Source organism: Ipomoea triloba, chromosome 14, assembly GCF_003576645.1.
Source record: "Ipomoea triloba cultivar NCNSP0323 chromosome 14, ASM357664v1".
Taxonomy (NCBI): domain Eukaryota; kingdom Viridiplantae; phylum Streptophyta; class Magnoliopsida; order Solanales; family Convolvulaceae; genus Ipomoea; species Ipomoea triloba.
Genome location: NC_044929.1, coordinates 3148499 through 3173061, shown reverse-complemented (window position 1 = coordinate 3173061; position 24563 = coordinate 3148499). Strand labels below are relative to the sequence as shown.

Genomic DNA, 24563 nt, shown 5'->3' with positions numbered 1-24563 from the left:
AGCCTATGAACTTTGATACTCCAAATCTTTAACCGGCTGAGAAGTCCAAACTAGCATTATATTTAAATTCTCAAGGCCTAGTTCTTCAAGGAGAAGCCCAAGCTCAAGCAAAAAGAGGAAGAGCTTTAACTTGGTTCTAGGATAAACTCAGCAAAAGTGACAAGGGAAAACATATATTGATGCTAGAGTTGCTGGCTATAGACAAGAAAGCAGCATATATTCCCTTGCTCACTCTACCTCAAACCCTTCAACTTGGCTATGTTGCACACACCAAAGCTCACACACAATCATTGCACATACATTAACTTAGACAGCTAGGATCACGTAGAACTTAAGAGGTTGTAATGGGGCTATAGGACATACTTTACAAGAAAGAAGGATAGGAGAATAGCAAACATCAGCTGGTTTGCCCGAGAGGTTAATGGGGAAGACTTAAGATCTTCTGCACCCAAGTGCGCATGGGTTTGAACCCCATAGCCAGCATGTTTTGAAGTTCCTAAAGTGTGGAAAATCAATTTTGGATATGAATTGCTTGAATAGGCCAATTATGTTATTCATTGTGTATGAAGAAATAAGAGTGTAGAAGAGAATGAGGATTTATTTCTTGTTTTCCAATTGCAATTCTACTTCTAATTAGCTAAGTCAATTCCAATTTTATTCCTTAAATTCATTGCAATTTGTTACTTGTTTGCTTTGCTACTTTGATTCATTGTTTATTGTTGTTATGGAATTCTATTTTGTCTTTGAATCCATGCTTGCTTCCATAATAATCATACGTGTGTAGTCTCCTAGGAAGAGGATAGGGATGAGGATTAGGCATGTTTATATGAATCTGGCTTTGAATTGATTGAATAGGAGCGATGAAACTTGACTTGATGATGTTTTTTTTTTAAAACACTCGATGATGTTAATAATTAACAAGATAGAGCTTTAATTGGTATGTGATTACCTAATCTAGACCTAAGAGGTTTAATTAGCCATACTCCACCTTTGACAAATTAGGAATATGGGGTGTCAAGAATCCAAGATATTTGATGAAATACCTTTTAGGCACTCATGAGTCAAGAGAATGTCCGTGTGTGTATGACCTTGAGAAAGGCATTCCTCCCGTTTGATGACATTCATTGTCAAGTTATTTAACTCTCATTATTTTTCTCAGTATGGTCACATTACTTGAGCCTAGTCTAAACTCCTATTCTCCTCGATCAGCCTTTTCCATTATTTGTTATCCGTTCCAATTGATATTTGCTTTACTTGTTACTTTTATTAGTTGGTTTCTATCTTGCATGAAATGGTCTTTCTTAAGGCTAGATTTCTATAGAGGTTTTAGTACTTTGTGATTGAGGAAAGCTTAAGTATATATCTATCACCGCTCCTTCAAGAGAATGACAATTACTCACTTTAAGTAAAAGTACTCTTCATTCATGACGCTCTTTCTCTAAATTGCGTTAAGAAACTGAATATATACCTTAATTCACTATTCCATACAATACTTTATGACTGGTGCACTTGTCAACATGTATCAACAATGAAATAACATTCATATTCTCTTTATTGCTCCGTATTTTCTATTTCATTTCTTCTGTAATCCTACTTATATTCTTTCTATTTCATATTTTCATTATATCAACCAAACATCACATAAGGATATAATCATATATAACTCTCTCTTTATATGTAGTAGGATATATTTGGAATTATTATTGGTTATTGCTACAAATTAGAATAAGAAATTATGTTTATTCTATTTAGGGTGTGTTTGGAAGGCAGGAAAATGTTTTCTAGAAAATGAGTCATTTTCTGAAAAATATGTTCATTTTTCGTGTTTGGATATATTCTGAAAAATTGTCTTTGTGTGTTTGGTTCATTTTCTGGAAAATGAGTAGAATTGTATAATTATATATATTTATTATTTTATTTAAAATATTTATAATAATATAAAAATAATATTTTTAAGTAAATAAAATTATAATTAAAAAAAAAAAACCAAAACCAAAACCCTCCCCCTCTGGTTTCCTCGCGGAAACCAGTTGCTGAAACCAGTTGCTTTGGTTTCCGCCAAGAAACCAAAGCCTGTGAGGCTGTGACGATGCAGTACCATTGGCGGAAAATGACTTCCGCCCATTTTGGACGGAAGTCATTTTCCACCATTTTGGCTTGATTTTTTCCAATCAACAAAAATTACTTTCCGTTGACTGGGTCTTTCATGTGTAGGCAAACATGAGAAATCCGGAAAATGATTTTCAGAAATCATTTTCCGGGTTTCCAAACACATCCTTACTTTTGATGTTTATTTTATTTTTACTAAAATTTCTTAAATTTCTTAAATTTCTTAACATCAAATTCTAAATTAAATAAATGCATATGTATTATTTTTTTTGTAGTTACTAATTTATTTAATTTAATAAGCGTAATAGAGTGGGGTACTCACTTTTCAATAATATATTCTAATATATTCGTAGTATATGTTTAACAATTATGCAACTCTGATTGGGATGGGGTTCGAACCTAAAACCTTTCTTATAGAAATTAATAGATAAGTTAAAAGTTAAGGGAATATTCCGTTACTAAAATTTTTACTAACGGAATGCGGAATTATTTAAAGAAAGAAAATAATATAATAGAAGGTAAAGAAAGAAAATCATATAAAATTACTAAAATCAAAATAATATGAACCATTCGTTTAAGTAAATAAATACTACAAACAATTTTTTTTTCCGTTAGAACCCTAACTTTATTGGCTGTTATTAAGATTGTAGATAGATGTAGATGTTCAACCATATAAATTTGAAGCCAAGCGTGGTATGAGGAGGGCTTGTAGTGGAGTGGCTTTGACATTAGTCACTCCACTACTTTCGGTCATGTCAATTGGCTCATTTGACAACCTTCTTGTATCAAAGCTATGAAATAGACTAGCTAGTGTCAATTGCATAGTTTGTAACCCTAGAGAAATTCCAGGGCATATCCTCCGTCCACTACTAAATGGAATCAACTCGAAATTATTGCCCCTAACGTCAATATCTTTGTGACTAGTTAAATATCTATCAGGTTTAAACTTATCTGGCTCCGCCCACACCATTGGATCACGATGGATCTTTGCAATGTTAACCAATATTCGTGTACCCTTCTGAATGTTGTAACCATTGACAGTGCAATCTTCCATGGCTTCATGTGGTACCAAGAGTGGGGCTGGCGGATATAAACGCAATGTTTCTTTAATGACAGCTTGTAGGTAAATCAATTGGTTTAAGTCAGATTCCTCAATGCATCTTTGCTTTCCAACATGGGTGTTTAGCTCATCTTGAATCCTCTCCAGCACACTGTAATTATTTAGTATCAAGCAGAGAGCCCATGTCAATGTCACAATACTTGTTTCTGCTGCTCCAATCAAGACGCTCTGCAATTTCAATAATATACATATGATAATAACCTTTTTTTTCCTTTATCTCATTGTTTAATATTTATTAGAAAAATTGTTAGTTTACGTACATGGTATAAATATAATTCTTTTATATAGTACTTTCTTATAATCTTTTTTTTTTTTTTTAAGAATATCAAAAGGAAATTTTAGAGCCCATTTACCAAAAATTTTTAGTTTTCAATATTCTATATCTTTTATTTTCCATGTACCATTTTTTATTTTCTATTTTCCCATTTAGAAAATATATTTATCAGCTAGAGGCAGAACTAAGGGCGGGAATGGCCATAGCCTTCCTAAACATTTTGAAAATTTATAATTAGTACCCTAAAATTATTCATTCAAATTATGTGTATATAGTTAACCCATTATGTATTTATAGTTGACTGATTATGTGTTTGTAAAATAAATTGAAAGCACATAATATGTTAACTAAAACACATCATATGTTAAGTATGCAAGCACGCCATCTAAATGTTATTTTGAACTAGGACAACAATGCAAGATGAACCCTAGTTAATTGTATAATTTGTCCACTCTAAGCTAAGGTGTGCAGTGAATAAATCTTCTAGCATAATAGACTAATAGCCCCCATTTGTCCACTACTCTAGGGTGTATGTGCACTGAGTGTCTGAGTGTAATAGCCCGCAAAACATACAAGAAAGAGAGAACCTCTGAGCGTTTTTTTTGTTCAACCATAATGGGGGAAGGTCAGTAATAAAGGCCAAGTCTAGCACCATATGGCTAGGGGATTATTGAGCTTTTTTTTTTTTGTTCAACCATAATGGGTGGAGGTCGGTAATAAAGGCCAAGTCTAGCACCATATGGCTAAGGGATTTTTCAGTTAAGGGATTGTTTTTTTTTTTGGTTCAACCATAATGGGTGGAGGTCGGTAATAAAGGGTAAGTCTAACACCATATGGCTAAGGGATTGTTCGGCACAGGCTAGTAAAGGGCAAAGTCCTGACTCTAAAAATTGTGTGGCTTTATAAGGGAGTTATAAGTTTGGTAAAGCACATCACCCCTATTTAGACTCAATCTCATGACCTCCCATTTGAAAGAGTCACTATATGCCACTTAACCACAAAGTCATTGACACCTTCATTACTAACTATAGGTTTTGACATAATGATAATAATAAGAGCAATTAAGAATGATTGGTGCTAGAAGGAAATTTTTATTGAGTGGATAGTAGTAAGCCCTTATCCTAACAAAATCTATTACCCTTATCCTAACAAAATCCATAACCAATATATAAAGAAAAAGTAAAAAGCATTATTATACGTACCAGGCAAGTGGATTTGATAACAACATCAATATCATATCCATTGGGAAGACTTGGCTTAGACGCACCATCAAATAGGGATAACACGATGTCCATGAAATCTTCATCTTTACCATTAAAATTGGGGTTATTCCTTTTTCTTCTGTGCTCCTCTATAGACCTCTGTGCGAAGCTATCCATTTCCATGGCGGTCTGCTTCATAGCTTTCTCATGTCCCCCGATGTCCAACCATCTCAGCCACGGGAAAAAATCCCCAACCACGGGCTCTGCAAACAACTCCATCATTCTCCTAATGGACTCTTGAACTTTGCTCTCTTCTTCTTCGTCTCCTTGCTCGCCGAAAATCAACGAAATTGTTAGGTTCATAATCAGCCTTCCGAACCATTGCTTCATCTCCACCGTCAATGCGCCCTTGTTCTTAACCAAGTGCCCAAAAGTGCAATCATTATTACATGGACCGTAGTCACAAAGCTGTGCAATCGTTATACTGTGGACCATGGTCTATAATGCATTGTGAACAATGGGTCATGATTGATACTGCAGTTGTGTTCAACGCAACTACAGTTCCCTTTCAACACAACTACAGTATCAGTTCAACATAACTGCATTATCCCCCATGACCATGGTCCACAGTACAATTTGCCCAGCTGTGTGTAGATCATAAATAAAAAATACATTTTTAATATATTAAAAATACAGTTTGTGGTATATAAAGTACATTAGTTTAGAGTACATTATTTATGTACTGAAAGTACATTATTTTATATACTATGCAATAATGTACATTCAATACAAAAATAATGTATTTTTAGTATAATAAAAATGTACCTTATATTCCTGGTCCACACAATAATTTGACGCAAAAGTGCGTTTTATGGATTTTCTCATGTGGGATTCCCTTGTGGGTCTTAGAGACTCGATTCTAGAACTGGACAGCATTTCCTGCGAAAGTATCTTTCTTATCTCGCGCAAAAACGCCCCGTAAGGTGCGACGGCGAGAATGGTGTAGTTGAAGCCGAGGATTTGAGAGGCTAGTGATTTGGGGCGAGTGGCTAGGGCTTTGTCGTTTGTTGTGAAGCATTCCTTTGCTATTTCGGAGCTGCTGATGACCAAGGTTTGTTGGTTTCCCAGTCTGATTCGGAAGATAGGGCCGTGCTTATCCGCCATGGATCCGAAGATGAAGTGAGCAGGCTTTTTGGCGCCCATGAGAAGGTGGAGATGGCCGATTATAGGGAGGGCGCCTGGTAGCTCTGGTGCCGGGTTTTGGTTATGTCCATGGGGTTTGTGGTTTGCAAGCAATAACTTGTATAGTAAGAAGAGAAGCACAAAGGTGCAGGCTAAAGTGGAAAATGTGATGTTATTGCGGAATGGAGAAAGGAAATCCATGGCTTGGTATTCACAAAACATTAATTAGCATACCTCTTGTTTTTATAAGTAGAGAGTTGTAGTTGAATTCCCAAGTCATCTCTTTAGGCCCCTAAATTTTGTACCAGAAGTTAGGTTGATGACTATAATGTGTATTTGAGAGAGAAGAGAGATAATATTGTACATGTGTGGTAGGGTTGGAGAAAAATGTGGGTTGTTGTCGGTACTCTCATCACCGTTTTATGAGGTAGCTAAGTACCCGTAAATCGTAATCAGATTAAATTTTGGAGTAACGAGGAGGGAGAAAACAGTACTCCAAGGCAAATTATACCGTGCACCACGTATGTAAACGACGTCGTTTTGAGCATTGTAAACTAAACGTTCCTTTTTTTGGAAATCACGTTTCCCATTTCGATCCGTATCGGTATTTATGTTAATATTCTGTGTATTTTAGGTAATCGTTCTGTGTATTCTAGGCAATCATTCTGTGTATTCTAGGCAACCGTTCTGTGTATTCATGTTAGTTGTGATGTGTTTGTGCATTCGAATGTTTAGGATGATGAATTCTGTGTATTTTGTGTCAATATTCTGTGTATTCATGTTATTAACACAGGTTGTGATTTGTTGTGCATTCGAATGTTAGGAGGATGAGTTCTGTGTATTTTGTGTCAATATTCTGTGTATTCTGGGCAAACATTCTGTGTATTCTAGGCAAACGTTCTGTGTATTCTAGATAATGATTATGTATATTATAGATAATGAATTCCCTAAAGTTATTCGCGTCCGCGTCCACTAATATCGAAACGACGTCGTTTACGTACGTGGTGCACATTGCTATGTGCACCGTGGTCTACGATATAACGATTGGTACTCCAATCACCGATTCTCTCTCCCCAATTTCCACCTCTAATATCATGTTCAGTTTTTTTCGATTTTAAAAATTTTAAACCATTATTCGGTTTAATATTAGAGTTCAGTTTCGGTTCGGTTTAAGTCCCCAAATTTCAGTGTTTCCTAATTTTCCGAACGTACTCACATTATCCATATCCAAAATCTAAACATTATATAACAAAATAAAATTCCAAACATACTACTAAGTACTAATTGTGAGGTAAAGAACAATTGCAGCAAACAACAAAAACGCAAATTAAAGTAAAGAACAAACTATAAAGAAATCAAATAAAAAATTTAAGAGAGATACTAGTGAGAATAGGAATTAAACGACGGACAGACCAAACATCAAAAGACTTAGATTTACTTCTTTATTATTATTTTTATTGTTATTGTTGTTGTTGCTGTTATGGACTTAGTGTTTGACATACAATCCAATTTGCATTGGGATGTACGAAGACAATAAAATCCATAATCTTTAGTGGAGCATCTTAATGATCTTTTTGTAATTGATCACTCCCACTGTTCTTTAGCAAAATTAATGATATACACACTCATCATTGATTTGACCAACTAATAAATGAAGATAAAATTCCTCACATTAGTTAAGCATACTAAATAATCAATATTTGGTTCCAATAAAGTACAACTAAATAATGAAGATGTAAGGTTCAGTTCGGTTTTTAACCGAATCATTCGGTTTATAAGAATCTTGAACCGTTCAATTTTGTATTACTAGTTCGGCTCGTTTCGAATAAATCGAATCGGATTGCTCACCCCTACCATTTGTTTACTCTTTGCCTACCCAAAAGCCACAAACGGCATTCAACTCACTTTCCTTTACCCAAAACCCAAACATTATTTATTACGTACCCCAAGTCCCCAACCCCCAACTACTTCTCTCTTAAATATTTGCTTTCAGATTTTCTCACCATTCTTCATAAACTTGTAAATGTCCCGTGCGATGCACGGATAAGACTTATACTATTTTTTATTCGAAATTAATTAAAAAGATTTCTTTAAAAGATAATGAATGCATTGTTTTTTATTTTAGATTTTTTACTTTAACAAAAATAGTTGAACAAAAGAGTATTGGTAAAACTTATTAATCATTGTTTCGAAATTACAAATTATTAAATACTTCATGGTACACCACATTTGCAGTCGTAGTACCGTCCTTTCACCTTCGATGGCAATCAAAATTTTTAAACCCTTTGGGTTGCTAACCCTTGAAGCAGTGACGTACAAATGACCATGAACAAAAACAGGTTTCTTTAACAACAACCCTACATGAGATAACGTCTGTCCTTGACTCTTGGTTATAATACTTGTATCATAAGATTTACAATTAGTGATTACATACACATTTTAATTTACACTTACCATGAGTTATAATGCTCAATGGTGAAATCCTTGAGTTGTCAAAAACACCATAAACGTACGAAGATGACAATTCAGACCCTGAGTTACTTTTAGAGGAACCTTTATGATTTCCCTCTAAACCTCTAACGACCTTAAATTATCATTCTTTGAAAAGAAAACAATATCACGAACCGTATAGTGTACATACGATTTTAGGGTTAACATTTCTATTCACATATTTATTTCAAATCACAATTGTATAATTCAATCAATTAAAATTTGTCGAGGTTAATTAACGATACTTAGAATATCACCAACAACAAAATATATATGTATTAAAACATGTATTGCAAATGAGAGTCTAACTAATAAATATAACAAAGATACGTACACTAAGTATTTAGAGTTTGTATGTATATACAAATACATATTTAAATCTAAATGTATAAAGAAAATTATGCTATGTATTCCTATGTGCTAACACAATATTCTTATACCCAAAACAAAAATGAGAATGGCAATTGCAGCCCAACATTGCCATAATATCTTTGAGCCCATCAAAAACGGCCCATTAGCCCATACCCGAAATAAATCCTAAATTCAGTAATATATTACCACTACCCAAATTTACCCTTCCCCACAAAGAACATTGCTATATTTCTTCGATCGATCTTCTTTCTCTCACATTCTTATCTACGTTTAAACACTCATTCTATGTTTTCATAGATGTAGATTTATGATCAAATATGTTTTTTAGATTTTTGGCACGATTCAAAGGCAGTCCGCAATTTACACCGATTGGGGTTTAAAACCTAGATAAGTATTTTTCATTCTTTGTTCTTAAATATATTAGGGTAATTTTTATTTTTAATCTAGACGGTTTTCTGCTTGTTAGTTGTTATTACTACGAATTCAAGTATTACATATTTGAAATTTGTAATTTTTGAGTTTTTCGGTATGCATCAGCCGTCCGATTCACCTTACATGTTGTTCTATGAATACCATGGTTACAGTATGTACTATGCGCTAGTCGGACGGTAGACTAGCGCGTAGCGCCTAGGCGGGCGGATGCGACCTATAAAAACAAAAAAAAAAATAGTGCATGTGTGTAGGTGTATGTCATATATTATATTATATTATATTATATATATATATATATATATATATATATATATATATATATCTTACTTCTCTTATTTATATAAATAAATAAATTTAAATATATATAAATATAATTAAAAAAAATAAACAAGACTGACTGGTCCGAGTTAACTTGGCTAACTCTGCTGAGTTGGGCGAGTTAACTTGGCCGAGTTAGGCGGACGGCCAGCTATGCGGACGCCTAGGGAACAATTCTCCTCGGCCTAGGGGCGCCTAGGGCCTAGGCAGTCGATTTTTGCAGCAGTGATGTGTTGTTGATTTTTTGATTTAATTTGAATTTCAATTGAAGAAAAAATACTGAACTTTTTTTTTTTCTTTGGTAAAAAATTCTAAATGTTTTCTTAGCTCTGTTTAACGTTGTATCTAATATTTACTTCATCTAGGTTTGGGATTGAAGCAATTGGAATTTGTTAGATTTTTCAGGACTCAGTCTGAGTTATCATAGGACACCGATTCTAAATCTAACCTAGATATGAATTTTCCTAAATTTTTTTGGCCGTGTTTGGTAAATAATCAGCCTATCAGCCAATTTTGGCTTATTTGACCACTATTAGTTATTTGGTTAATAAGCTTTTTGTAACTCCAAAATACTAAAATTCAAAAGACTACTCGAAGTAGCCTTTTCAATTAGCTTTTTTGAGTAAAAAAATTACACCAAACAGCTATCAGCTAATAGCTAATCTATCAAACAACTTTCTACAATCAGCCAATATTATCAATTAATCATACATTTTAACCCAATCAGCTAACAACCATTTACCAAACAGGGCCTTTATTTTAAGTCCAAATCTTTAACCGGCTGAGAAGTCCAATCTAGCATTTCAATTCTCAAGGCCTAGTTCTTCGAGGAGAAGACCAAGCTCAAGCAATAAGAGGATAAGAGCTTCAATTTAATTTGTTTCTAGAATAAACTCAGCAGAAGTGACAAGCTAAGGGAAAACATTGATGCTAGAGTTGCTGTTAATAGACAAGAAAGCAGCATTCCCTTGCTCACTCTAACTCAAACCATTCAACTTGGGAATGAAGTGCAAATGCAGCAGGCCTATACTAGGTTGAAACAAAAGAATTTACATGGGCTTTTGCATCCATATTCTTTGGAAGTGGTAGATTGAGTGCGTTAATTAGTAGAATTTAAAAGAGGAAGTTACAAAGTTGTTCTCAATATGAGACTGTGGTTCTAAAAATGCAAGAGAAGTAAGGGATGAGCAGAAAAGAAACACTCACTACAAAATTATGAACATTTAGTTAGCGGCGGCATGACAGAATCGTCGCTAAATAAGTGTATTTAACGAGGGCTATATCAACCGCTACTATTTTAACAATGAAACTTAAATCATAAAAGAGAAAATTGTAATTTATGACTTTATATAATATGTCAATTATCAATGTTACCCCTGAATTATTAGTGGTGTAAATGTTGCCCCTCAATTTTTAAAATTGTACATATATTGCCTCTCCCGTATGGTACATAATTTATTAACTGAAGGCACGTGCATGATATGTCAACTATAGACACATAATCTTAATATCTATCATTTTGAACCAGGATCCATAATGAAAGGCAGACATGGTCATTGGTTCATGGTATAATCTATATTATTATTTGGTTTGTCACGTAATATAGTTTACTTGTGAGTAACCAAAAAATATTTAATAGATTTGGATGTAACTACACGTTTGAAAAACTTATTAGCTACTTCACTTACACCTTGAGTGCTAACACGAAAATTATATAATAACGTAAACACACAAATTCATAACACTTAAATTTATTTAAAACACTAATGACATGATGGGTACATGAATAAAAGGATTTTTTTTTTTGGGAAACAATACTTTTACTATCTTTCTCAATTTGTGATAGTATATATATATATATATAGTTTGATCTATAAATAAGAGACTAAATTTAAAGCATAATTACAATCGAGTGACTAAAACTATCATATTTCTTTCTAACATAATTACAATCGAGGACTAAAATTATCATATTTCTTTCTTATATGTTCAACCATATAAATTAGAAGCCAAGCGTGGTATGAGGAGGGCTTGTACTGGAGTGGCTTTGATATTAGTCATTCCACTACTTTCAGTCATCTCAATTGGCTCATTTGACAACCTTCTCATATCAAAGCTGTGAAATAGGCTAGCCAGTGTCAATTGAATAGTTGGTAACCCTAGAGAAATTCCCGGACATATCCTTCGTCCACTACTAAATGGAATCAACTCGAAATTATTACCCTTAACGTCAATATCTTTGTGACTAGTTAAAAATCTCTCAGGTTTAAACTTATCTGGCTCCACCCACACTATTGGATCACGATGGATCTTTGCAATGTTAAGCAATATTCGTGTACCCTTCTGGATGTGGTAACCATTGATAGTGCAATCTTCTATGGCTTCATGTGGTACCCCAAGTGGGGCTGCCGGATATAAACGCAATGTTTCTTTAATGACAGCTTGTAGGTAAATCAATTGTTTTAGGTCAGATTCCTCGACCCATCTTTGCTTTCCAACATGGGTGTTTAGCTCATCTTGAATTCTCTCCAACACATTGTAATTATTTAGTATTAAGCAGAGAGCCCATGTCAATGTTACAATACTTGTGTCTGCGGCTCCAGTCAAGACGCTCTGCAAAACGTATTACCACTATTTAAGAAAGACAAAATCTAAAACTAATATATAGTTAACATATTATGTATCTATAGTTGACCGATTATGTGTTTGTAAAATAAATTGAAAGCACATAATATGTTAAGTGCAGACATGCCATCTAAATGTCATTTTGGACCAAGACCACAATGCAAGGTGGGCCATAGTTAATCGTATAATTTGTCCACTACTCTAGAGTGTGCACTGAATAAATCTTCTAGTGTAATAGTTTGCAAAAGATAAATTGCAATAATAAGAACCCGTAAGCTTCTCTCTTTTTTTTTTTTCAACAACAATATATGGGCGAAGGCCGGTAAAGGACAATCCTATAAGAGCAGCGTCTTGACTCTCGAAAATGAGATTGTTGATGATGGCCCAGTGAGAATCGAACCTGGTTTCTCCCGAAATTCTTCCCTACACAAGAAAACTTACTTGCCACTTGAACTACCCATTGAGTTCCAATGTGGGTATACTAGTAAGCCCTTATCCTAACAAAATCTATAGCTAATATATAAAGAAAAAGTAAAAAAAGCATTATACGTACCAGGCAAGTAGATTTGATAACAACATCAGTATCATATCCATTAGGAAGACTTTGATTATTAGAAGCACCATCAAATAAGGATAACATGATGTCCATGAAATCTTCATCTTCAGCTTTAAAATTCCTTTTTCTTCTGTGCTCCTCTAAACACCTCTGTGCGAAGCTATCCATTTCCATGGCGGTCTGCCTCATAGCTTTCTCATGTCCCCCGATATCCAACCATCTCAGCCACGGCAAAAAATCCGCAACCACGGGCTCCGCAAACAACTCCAGCATTCTCCGAATAGACTCTTGAACTTTGCTTTCTTCTCCTTCTTCAACTTTTTGTTCCCCGAAAATCAACGAAATTGTTAGGTTCATAATCAGCCTTCCGAACCATTGCTTCATCTCCACCGTCAATGCGCCCTTGTTCTTAACCAAGTGCCCAAAAGTGCAATCATTATTGCATACACCATAAATAAAAACTACGGAGTACATTTTTAATATATTAAAATTACATTATTTTTGTATATAAAGTACATTATTTTAGAGTACATTATGAGTTAATTACCGATTTGGTTCTTCGATTATTGGGATTTCATCACTTTAATCCTCGACAATTTTTTTTGTCTAATTAAGTCCTCGACTTTGAAAAAAGTAATCAATTTGGTCATCCGTTTATTTTACCGTTTGATATCCGTTAAATCGAGACCAAATTGATAATTTTATTATTGTCAAGGGACCATTTCAGTCAAAAATTATATACCGAAATGGTCTATTCACTATAGCAAAATACCAATTTGGTCCCGATTTAACGGTTGTTTAACATCAAAATAAACGGAGGACCAAATTGGTTAATTTTTTCAAAGTCGAGAACTTAATTGGGTTAGAAAAATTGTCGATGGCCAAAGTGGTGAAATCCCAATAGTCGAGTGACCAAATCGGTAATTAACTCGTACATTATTTATGTATTGAAAGTACATTATTTTATATACTATGAAATAATGCAACTTCAATACAAAAATAATATGTTTTTAATATAATAAAAATGTACCTTATATTCCTGGTCCACACAATAATTTGCCGCAAAAGTGCGTTTTATGGATTTTCTGATGTGGGATTCCTTTATGGGTCTTAGCCACTTGATTCTAGAACTAGACATCAACTCCTTCAAAAGTATTCTTCGGATTTTGCGCAAATAGGCCCCGTAAGGTGCGACGGCGAGAATGGTGTAGTTGTAGCCGATGATTTGAGAGGCTAGTGATTTGGGGCGAGTGGCTAGGACTTTGTCGTTTGTTGTGAGGCATTCTTTTGCTATTTCCGAGTTGGTTACGACAAAGGTTTGTTGCGGGCCGAGTTTGATTCGGAAGAAAGGGCCGTGCTTGTCCGCCATGGATCCGAAGATCAAGTGAGCGGGCTTTCCGGCGCCTATGAGAAGGTGGAGATGGCCGATTATGGGGAGGGCGCCCGGCAGCTCCGGTGGCTGAGGGTTTGCGTTATGGGCATGGCGTTTGTGATTTGCAAGGAATAACTTGTAGAGAAAGAAGAGAAGCACAAAGGTGCAGGCTAAAGTAGGAAATGTGATGTTATTGCACAATGTAGAAAGGAAATCCATGGCTTGGTATTCACAAAATATTAGCATACCTCTTGTTTTATAAGCAAAGTACTTATTAGTTGAATTTCCAACTCTATATCTTTTTCTTTTTTTCTTTTTTTTTTTTTAAGAAAAAGAGTAAAGTAAGCTCCTAAACTTTATATCATAAGTCAATTAGGCACTTAGATTTTAAAAGTTACAATGAAGTCTATCAACATGTTATTTTTCATGGTGGGAAATTACTCCCCTGTGTGTATCCAAACTCTTCTTATTTCGCCAGTTTAATATTAATCTTAGTTTTTGGTTTGAAAAAAAAAACATGTTATTTTTTGTGCATCGAAACTCAAAAATTGGTTACTGACTTGTAATGGCAGATTACTAGGGTTTCGACAATACTCTGGCAAATAAACTCGACGACCGGTGGTTTCTTTGATTGCAACAGATACTACATTGTAACAGAGTTCATAGTAGTACTAAAAAATATTATTTATAGTTTTTTTATTTGAATAATAAATTAGTAGTAGGTTGGTTTCTTATGCTTTACCTTATAGTGATCTCTTATAAAAACCGTATTACGAATCAAAAGGGTAATCAAGGCAAGATTTGAATCTCTGATCTTAAGTATAAATTACAATAAACTTGCATTTTTACGATTTCTCCATTTAAATTTTTTTAATATTGATTATAAACTTTTTATTTTTTTTAATGTCTTCACTAACTAGATAAAAATTAAATATTGAGTACGTCCTCTAAAATTTTGGGCCCTGGGCCAGCTCCCGTGCCTCTTGGAGCGAACGTGGGTGGACCTGGACCGTCAAACGGACAGAGAAAGATCCCGTGAACTTACCCAAAAAAAAAAATACTTATGATTTGAGAATATATTACTAATAATTGAGGATAAATTGATTGCTACTTATGCGGGAAATTGCAATACTCACGAGAAAAAAATGTAATACTTTTAAATTAAAACATAATATTTAGATTTAGATGTTCAAAAGTTACTTATGAGAAAAAAAATGTAATACGTACTAATGAGGGATAAATTGATTGAATGTTACTTATTATGGAATTATAATATTTATGAGGAAAAGTGTAATACTAACTATAGATATATTGGTTGTTACTTAGTAGAGAAAGTGTAATACTTATAAGGAAATATGTGATACTTTCGAAAAATGTAACACTTTTAAATTAAAATGTAATATATAAGAGTTGAAGAGTTATTTATAATGAAAAATGTAATACTTATGATAAAAAAAAAATAGGGAAAATGGTCAAATAGACCCTTTAATTTTTGATGAAAAAGCAATTAGGCCTTCAAACATTAAAAAGGTTCAATTACACAATTCAACTCTTTAAAATTGGCAATTAGAGCTAATTTACATGTACCAGCAAGTTACCAGTAAAAAATTAAAAGAAATATATAAAAATTTTATTTATTTTTATTTTTATTTGTTTTTGCCGGCGGAAACCTTCGCAGCCTCTTTTCAGATTGGAAGGAGGCTGAAGGTTGCCGCCTCTAGCCTCCTTCCGATCTGGAAGGAGGCGGATGCTGCCTCCTTCCAGTCTAGAAGGAGGCGGATGTTGCCTCCTTCCAGTTTGGAAGGAGGCGATGGGACCTCTTTCCAGACAAAGAGGTGGCGACGAACGTCGCCGGCAGACCAAAAGTAAGTAAAAATAAAAATAAAAATAAAAATAAATAATATATATTAAATTTTTTACCTAGGTTACCTGTAAATTAGATCTAATTGTACAATTTTAAAGAGATAAAGTGTCTAATTTTACAATTTTAAAGAGTTGAAGTGTGTAATTGAACCTTTTTAATGTTCGAGGGCCTAATTTCTCTTTCATTAAAAGTTAAAGGGTCTATTTGACCCTTTTTTCAAAAAAAAATAATATATCTACTATACTAATAAGAGCCAAAGAGAGTTAGACCTAAAATGGGTAAAAAAAATGGCGGTCAAATTATTTAATCAAATGGATGGTTCAGATGAATTATTTAATCAAATAGATGGTTAAGATAATTCAAATTAATATTATTAATAGAGATTACCTAATTTAACCTTACTTTAATGATTATCCGTTAAGTTTTCCGTTAAATATTCTCTTCTCCGTTAATATTCTGTTACCTTTTAACTTACTCATTAATTTCTATAAGAAAGGTCTTAGGTTCGAACCTCATCTCAATCAAATTTGACATAATTAAGTTTCTCACTCTATTTTATTCTTATTAAATTAAATAAATTAATAACTACAACAAAAAATGATACATATGTATTTCTTTAATTTAGAATTATGTGTCTACAATACCTTTATTTGAAAGATTATTCATTATCAAAAAATTAAATTAAATAAGAGAAATAATTTCATTAGTTATATTGTCTTTATTTTCTCTCATGCAAAGATTCTTTACATTCAAATTTATCAATTGATATTCATTACATTGTCCATTATCTTATTTTTACAATATCTTGTAATTAAATATCAAAGTTATAGTACAAAATAATGTTATATATTTATTTACCAAGTATTTTATTAATACTATGAAAAAAAATTTAAATAATTTGAAACTAATTATATTAACTACTTGGGGATTGGTTGACAAAGAGAATACTCAAATAACCCAACAAATTGAAGCGGAATCACTCTATTTTACTCTAATTGAATTAAATAAATTAGTAGTTACACCAAAAAATGATACATATATATTTCTTTAATACCATGAAAAAAAATAAAAAAGAATAGTTTGAAACCAATCCTATTAACTACTTGGGGGGATTTGTTAACAATGAAAGTACTCAAATAACCCATTACCCAGCAAATTGAAGCGAGAAACTACCTTTTAATATCTTTGGAATACATAATATTTTAAAATTTCAAATTTTTATTAATTTATTTAATCTTTTTTCTTAAACTAGGGATTTCTTTATTCACAATAACTAATTCAACAATAATGATTGAACCAAATGAACCCCAAGCAGAACACCTAAAGGAAAGTCCATAGCTCCTATATCATAATCTCATTGCATGACGTTGTCATCTATGCTACCAACAATAACCGAATTGCAAATAACACACTACCAACAAAAAGGAACAGAACAAATAGTAAAGATGAAGACAATGACAATGTTACTCAAAAGAGAATTAAGAACACTTAGAAAAATTCAAATTAAAAGTAGTATTTATTTATACTATCATTTTTAGACCAAATATTTAGACTATCGATTTTACAAGGTTGCAAACATTTATTTTAGTAATAATTATAATGAATTTTATATATTATCTTGGATTCATATACTTTGAGTTAGATATTTAAATAAAAAAATTTGACATTCAATTACCCATGTATAAACTTCTCCTATATAATCTTGCATTGATATACTTTCAAATATTTATTTAAATATAAACATTGGGCATTAACCCATTCGCGCAATGCGCGTATAAAACTAGTAATATTTATAAAGAACCCAACTAGTCTGACGGATGAAGATTTGTGAGACAGTCTCATACAAATTTTTGTTTTATATCTTATATATTATTTAACTAAATATGTACTAGTAAATTTATATTTTGAAAACCAAACCATATAGGGTAGATTAAAAAAGCTCAGAAATAAAGTCGGGAGGGACAGAATCCCAATACAACGTGTGAGCCTGAGAATAGGCTAAAGTTGCTAGAGTATGGGCTCCAAGATTAATAGATCTGGGAACCCAAAAAATTGAACAATGACTAAAAGACGATATGATGGCCCTAGAGGCATCAATGGAAAATGCAAGTACTAGTACATTTATATATTCTTTTAATTTTCCAAATGCCTTGTGGTTAAGCGGCATAGTTGTGGCCCTCCAAGTGAGAGGTCTTTTGATCCCAAGTGGTTTACTTATAGAGTCAATAGTATTTTTAAAAAATATATTCTTTTACTTATAGAGTCAATAGTATTTTTTAAAAAATATATTCTTTTAATTTAAATTATAATGGAGTATTAGGTTGGTTTCTTGTGGTTTACCTTATGCATTATTTAAATAAATTTGTACTACGATATTATTTCTATTTTTTATTTAAATAATAAAAGTAATGTTGGTTTCCCTTATATATATTTTTTTTATTTAAATAATAAATTAGTATTAGGTTGGTTTCTTGTTCTACACCATATGTATTACTTAATTAAACTAGTATTTTCGTCCGTGCAGGATTTGTTATAATATTTTAAAAATATTTGGATCGATATACAATTATATAAATTATAACATCGAATTAAATATTATATAGCGCAATTGATGAAATTGGTTGGATCGATTATGCTTTCTGATTTTTCCTTGCTTGAATTAGAGAAAATAATTGTTCAATTACCCGTGCGATGCACAGATAAATATTTTTATTATATATTTAGATAATAAAATAAAGATTAATTATAAAAGAAATTATAATATTGAACATGTACATTTATTTGATTATAAGATTAGTGTAAAAGTATTACTTAATTAATTGAATAATATATGACTTGTTTGTTTACAATTATCTTAAAAAGATCGATATGTAATATAACTTATGTAATTATATTATTACTAAAATAAATATGGGAAAATGAGATATAATTTAATTATAATTATTATAAAAATAAATTCAACGATCAATGTTTAGCTTAATTATCATAATAATTATTAGGCAATTATTATTAGTCAATTACACTAATATATGTGCAATTATACTTTTATACCTTAAGTATATTCATTTTCACCATATCGCATTAGTTTTTTCTTCATCCTCCATATTTGAATAAATTAATTGTAATTATTATAAAAAATCTAACAACCCTTGTTTAATTAATTTTTTTAAGTTTAAATAATTTAAAATTTTCAAAAGGAAAGTGTAATTAATTTTGTTAAAAGTTTTAAATAATTTTCAGTCAATTAGTAATATTATTTTCCTTTTCTAATTTGCCTAATTTCCGTTTTCAATATTAAATAATTTAAAAGAGCCATTTATCATGCTTATTCATAGGGAAATTGTCTTCGCATCTGATCGTAATCATATATATATATATGGGAAGGGAAAACCAAAACAGTCAAGGAAAAGTAAGCAAAAGTGAGGAAATCAACTAATAAATAAAGATTACTGGCCAACTATTAGCACATCTGTTACCATTCCAAATATATGGTCATAGGATTGAACCCTGATAGTGGGCTTTGATTCTTTGGGCTGAAGAAGATTGAGAAAATATAGAGCAGATACTACCTAATAATTATATATTTCTAAGATTGCGAGACGTCCTAATTTATGTTAGAATGAGTCAATGTAATATTTTTAAATCAAAATTTAATATTTAGAGATTGAACAATTACTTACTAGTAAAAATGTAATACTAATCATGGATACATCGAGAAATTGTAATACTTATGAGAAAAAAATGTAATATATAATACTTTTAAGGAAAAAGTGTCAAATAGGCCACTGAACTTATCGCTTTTGTGCAATTGGGCCATTGAACTTAAAAAGTGTGCAATTCAGCCATCCAACAATCAAAATTTGTGCAATTGGACCATTTTTACAAAAATTTTCTGGTAAAATTAAATTATATTACTAACATATATGTATTAAAAGTGGCATTTTTTTCTACAATACTAGTTGGGAGTCAATATTGAAATGTTTTTAACTCAAATTGAATTAAAAATTTTTGTAAAAATGATCCAATTGCACAAATTTTTCCTTGTTTGATGGTTGAATTGCACATTTTTTAAGTTCAATGGCCCAATTGCACAAAAGCGATAAGTTCAGTGGCCTATTTGACACTTTTTCCTACTTTTAAATCAAAATGATTAACTGTTGAAGAGTTGAGTGATTGTTACTTGTGAGAGAAATTATACAGAGTAATACTTATAAGGAAAAATGTAATACTTTTAAATCGAAATGATTAAGGGTTGAAGATAGAGTTACTTATGCGGAAAGTGTAATTCTTACGAAATACTTGACCCGGGATGAGGATCCGTGAGATGGTCTCATAAGAGATTTTGCTTACATGTTAATATTTTTTTCAAGAGTATTAACAACTAGCCCCCTAATGATTAATTAGGATATCTTCTCAATTAAAACCCTAAAGATTGTATTATTAAAGATGTCTGTGTTCTGAACAATTTGATTCGAATATAGAAGATTGATGTCACCTATTTCTAAGGTTGCAAATTCAAATATAGAAGATTGATGTCACCTATCTTTAGGGTTGCAATCCACTCCTATCACTCATATGGGGTCTACACATACAAAGGATATCTCTATTGCAAAATAGATGCATCAATCATGAATTTAATAAATTAAAAATTATTAATTCAAGAAAAATAAATAACATGATTGAATCAAAGGAAAATTAAAATAGTTAAAATCAAGATCTCATTCTAGGGGATTTAGCCTCTAAACATAGAGGCGAAAATACATGATATGATATTTTGAACAATGTTCTGGGTTTCATTCAATTGCACCCCCAAGTTCCTTGCACAACTACCCGTCATTGGCCCGATGATGCCTTGGAGCTAGTAGTCTGAGCATAACATCTTAGACATGAGATTTCTTGATGCCATTAGGATTTAGGATTATTTGTGAAGAGATGAGAGGTAGAGAGGTCCCACTGGGTGTGCCAAAAGTTGTTAACGGAGAAAATTGAATTTGTATATATTCAAAATTCAAGTTGATTACAATTGATTTGAAATTCAAAATGCGGGTACAAAAATCTCTATCAAGAAAAATTCTCTAACCACTTGGCTAGCTTGAATATTTGAACATTTAATTGAAAGGCCGAGCTTAGTATGAATTTCTCCAGAGCTTTTGTATGATTTTTGAGGGTTTCAATTCTTGAAATGAGAGTCTATCTTTATAATGGTGAATATGAGAAACATTCATCGGAGCTCAACCTCTTTAACATTATTCTCATATTATTAATTAAATATTTAGAATAATATGAAGGTTTATCCGAAATGTATTGATTAATAATTACATCCAGGTTCATAGTCTTATCGTATATTTAAATTATATTAAATGATATAATTTAAATATATGAATATCCACTTGTTGGGCCAAGCATGACTTTGAACCAATTGGACATTAACCCATTAATCCATTATTTATTGGACTTCAGCTAGCAATTCCAATCAACATAATTTGAGCCCATCAATCTTATTTAATTAGAAAATTTAGTCAATTTAATTAGAGAATTCAATTAAGCCAAATAAATCAATTTTTTTACAACTTCTACATACAAATTGATTTATTCTTTGCCATTAAATTTCCACTTTCTACCGCTACTTCTCAGCCTCAACCTCCTGGGCAACAGGAGCAGGTGGTTGTTTGGTGTGAGGATAAGAAAAATAAATGCCATCAACTTTAATTGGTATAGCCCACTTTAAAAGTTGATCATATCAAGGCCTTATCGTTGCTTGTAAATTGATATTTATTATTTTTATTATGTATTGAATAAGTCTTATGTAAACTATATTTAATACTTTTTAGTTAAAATATAATACTTAATTATTTCATTACATTTTATTTTTATGTCTTGTTCAATTAAGAAGGTTTTATTGAAGTTATTTATAATTTAATTTTTCATAATATTAAAGTTAGTATTAGTATATAAAATTTACGTATTTAAAAATAACATTACAAGTACTATCAAATACAATATATATATATATATATATATATATATATATATATATATATATATATGAAAATATTAAAGAATATAAGTGAAGAAAAAAAAGTTGTGGTCCTTTACCAGCTATAATTACAAGGACTTATCCAATGCACACTTTTGATAGCAGTCACAGATTTTTTTTCGTCATAAAAAAATAATTATTTTATCTGGAAAAAAAAATGGCACAAACACATCTTTGTAAGTAAGTGGACCTTTGCATGTTTATTGTCCCAATGCATTGCGTGAAATCTCAACTTTGGAGTTTCTTTCTATCAAAATTGTATATCGAGTCAACCATCTTTCTACTTAGAATTTAAGCAACTTTATTATGATAGAATAAAAGCACTAACACGTGATACAAACAGGGAAAAAAAAAATCTAAAATAGGATATACACTCCAGGGAAATGTTGACTAGAATGAAGGAAAAGTGTGTTTTCTTTCTCTGAAAGCAAGGTGTCGGCCTACTTTAATTCTATCCTTTGTCCATCTTTATTTTATTTTATTTAAAGAAAATTATGGGTTTTTTTTTATTTATAATAAACTCTCGAGACTAATTCATTGAATTATAAGCGATAAACATTTTAATCATTGAGCAATAAACTGTTGTGAAATACCCTTTATTTCCTCACCATAAGACTTTAAAGGGGTCTTGAGAGATAATCTATTATAAGGTGAGAAATTGAAGGTTCGCAAACCAATGTGGGACAACTAGTAAGACTAAAGCCTTTTCTTTACATTGTTTTTCCAACAATCGCCCCACACATTCAAAGAGAAGATTGGAACGAATACTGTCTAAGCAATATACATAAGAGCTGATCTTTATGTCAGTGTTCGATAACTTAAACTGACGCGCAGTGACATTGAGTAATTTTCTTCCCGAGAATGATATGTATCTTGAACTCATCAATTAGGTAAATTTTGAATTCTAATGCATACATTAACTCTAATAGTTATACATTTTTAAATATTTTTACTTATCAATATTTTAATATTAGGTTTGAATTTTTATCGTCGTGTACAAAATACTTGTTATATTTATAAAAGTAGACAATCAATTAATTAAGTACTAAAATAACTAATCGTGCACAATATAGTGATTAAAAAATACAATTCTTTTTTTTTTTTTATTAGGAGAAATTTCACTTCAACCACTTGATCAAGGGTGGGCCTACCTATTGAACATCTGACGAGGTACTTGATAATGGAACTAATTGATTGATTGATAGAGGATTAGAGGCAAAGTTGGCTTTTTTTTACTTCATATAATTCAATAATTTATTTTGACTTATAAACACAGTTATTCCATCATCTATTCTAACCTATATAAACATGCGACAGTAAACATTAATTTTTTCATTTAAGGAAAACTACATTTTTCGTGTCTGAGTTATAGGGTAATTGTAGAATTCGTCTCTGATAGTTGGTCAAACTCACTTTTCGTCCCTAAATTATTATTAGTGTTGCACTTTTCATCTTTTCGTACTTACTTTTCGTGCCTAGCTGAGTTATACTAAAATTGTAAATTCCTTCTCTAATGTTTTATTAGTAAAGGGACGAAGGGGGTGTTTGGCAAACGGCTGATGGCTTATAGCTGATAGTTGGCTGGTTTAGCTAGTAGTTGATGGCTGATTGCGTTAACTGGTTTGACCAGCTGGTTGTATTAGCTGGTTATAAAAAACTGTTTGGTAAATTAGCTGGTTACTAGTAGCTGATTGAATGTAAAATGACATTTAAGGGTATGCGTGTATTGTATTATTTCAACCTTTAAATATAACAAACCCACCGCCCATTTATAAGTAAATTCCATTGATTTCAAAGGACAAAATAGTCAATATACTCATTAATCCCAACAAGCTAATAGAAAAAGCTACATTCATTAGCTTTTCAATTTTCAGCTTATTGGCCCAATAAGCTAAGGCCATTAAGCCATTTACCAAACACTTCAAAATAGCTTATTGGTAGGTCAAAGAAGCTAAACTTGATCAAATAAACTAAAATTTGGCTGATAAGCCAATAACCAAACACCCCCGAAAAGTGCAACATCGTCAATGATAACTTAGGGATGAAAAGTGAATATGACCAACACTTAGAGACGAATTCTACCATTACCCTACAACTTATGGATATTAAGCCATGTTAATTAGCATATAGAGTATAAAATATAAAAATATAGTGCAATTATCAATTACTTTTAATTTAATATCGGAAATAGATTCTTGTGAGAGATGAAACATATTATATTTTTCAAAAAAAAAAAGAAACATATTATATGATCCCTGTGATATTAAATATCTCTTTCCTATGACGGAGACATTTGCCTATCACAATTCAAATAAACATGAAATTTGATTAAAATTCCAATCCTTTTCGTTGGAAGACTTCTTTAATTTGGTCTCCGGCTAAAGGATCCAATGTTTTCTTCATTTGTATCTTCTCGTGACTCAATCAGTTAATTGATGTGGCCCACGGTGGTTCAATAATTTTGGACTTGTATTTCACGTTCTCTATTTTAGTTTTATTAATTTTAAGGTTGATTTATTTTCACTACTACAAAATGCAACACTTGCCATTGTAGTAGCAAACAATGGTTGATGCGAAGAGCCAAGGCCTAGACGCGTCGAAAACTCGAGA

General features: G+C 31.8%; 2 protein-coding genes across 3 annotated transcripts; both read right to left on the bottom strand.

Moving 5' to 3' along the window:
- Positions 1 to 2639: 2639 nt before the first annotated feature.
- LOC116004649 (cytochrome P450 82A4-like) lies at positions 2640 to 14269 on the bottom strand. 2 transcript variants are annotated; one of them, XM_031244780.1, is made up of 4 exons: positions 13711 to 14269; positions 12829 to 13088; positions 4706 to 4862; positions 2640 to 3397 (listed from the first exon to the last, which is right to left on the bottom strand). In XM_031244780.1, exons 1-4 carry the CDS (start codon positions 14047 to 14049, stop codon positions 2774 to 2776), a joined length of 1380 nt encoding a protein of 459 aa, XP_031100640.1. In that variant the 5' UTR covers positions 14050 to 14269; the 3' UTR covers positions 2640 to 2773. The 2 variants fall into 2 exon arrangements, with proteins under 2 accessions (XP_031100640.1, XP_031100639.1); XM_031244779.1 differs by lacking the exons at positions 12829 to 13088; positions 13711 to 14269 and adding an exon at positions 5531 to 6295 and having other exon boundaries at positions 2652 to 3397; positions 4706 to 5119.
- LOC116004650 (cytochrome P450 82A3-like) lies at positions 11374 to 12821 on the bottom strand. The gene is made up of 2 exons (XM_031244781.1): positions 12678 to 12821; positions 11374 to 12112 (listed from the first exon to the last, which is right to left on the bottom strand). Exons 1-2 carry the CDS (start codon positions 12771 to 12773, stop codon positions 11489 to 11491), a joined length of 720 nt encoding a protein of 239 aa, XP_031100641.1. The 5' UTR covers positions 12774 to 12821; the 3' UTR covers positions 11374 to 11488.
- Positions 14270 to 24563: the final 10294 nt, after the last annotated feature.

Coding starts and splice junctions, on each gene's coding strand:
- LOC116004649 (XM_031244779.1), bottom strand. CDS start 6,109: ATGTTTTGTGAATACCAAGCCATGGATTTCCTTTCTCCATTCCGCAAT. Junction 5,120..5,530: donor GTGTGGACCAGGAATATAAG/GTACATTTTTAT, acceptor CACTTGGTTAAG/AACAAGGGCGCATTGACGGT. Junction 3,398..4,705: donor TTATCAAATCCACTTGCCTG/GTACGTATAATA, acceptor TTGAAATTGCAG/AGCGTCTTGATTGGAGCAGC.
- LOC116004650 (XM_031244781.1), bottom strand. CDS start 12,773: ATGGACATCATGTTATCCTTATTTGATGGTGCTTCTAATAATCAAAGT. Junction 12,113..12,677: donor TTATCAAATCTACTTGCCTG/GTACGTATAATG, acceptor TACGTTTTGCAG/AGCGTCTTGACTGGAGCCGC.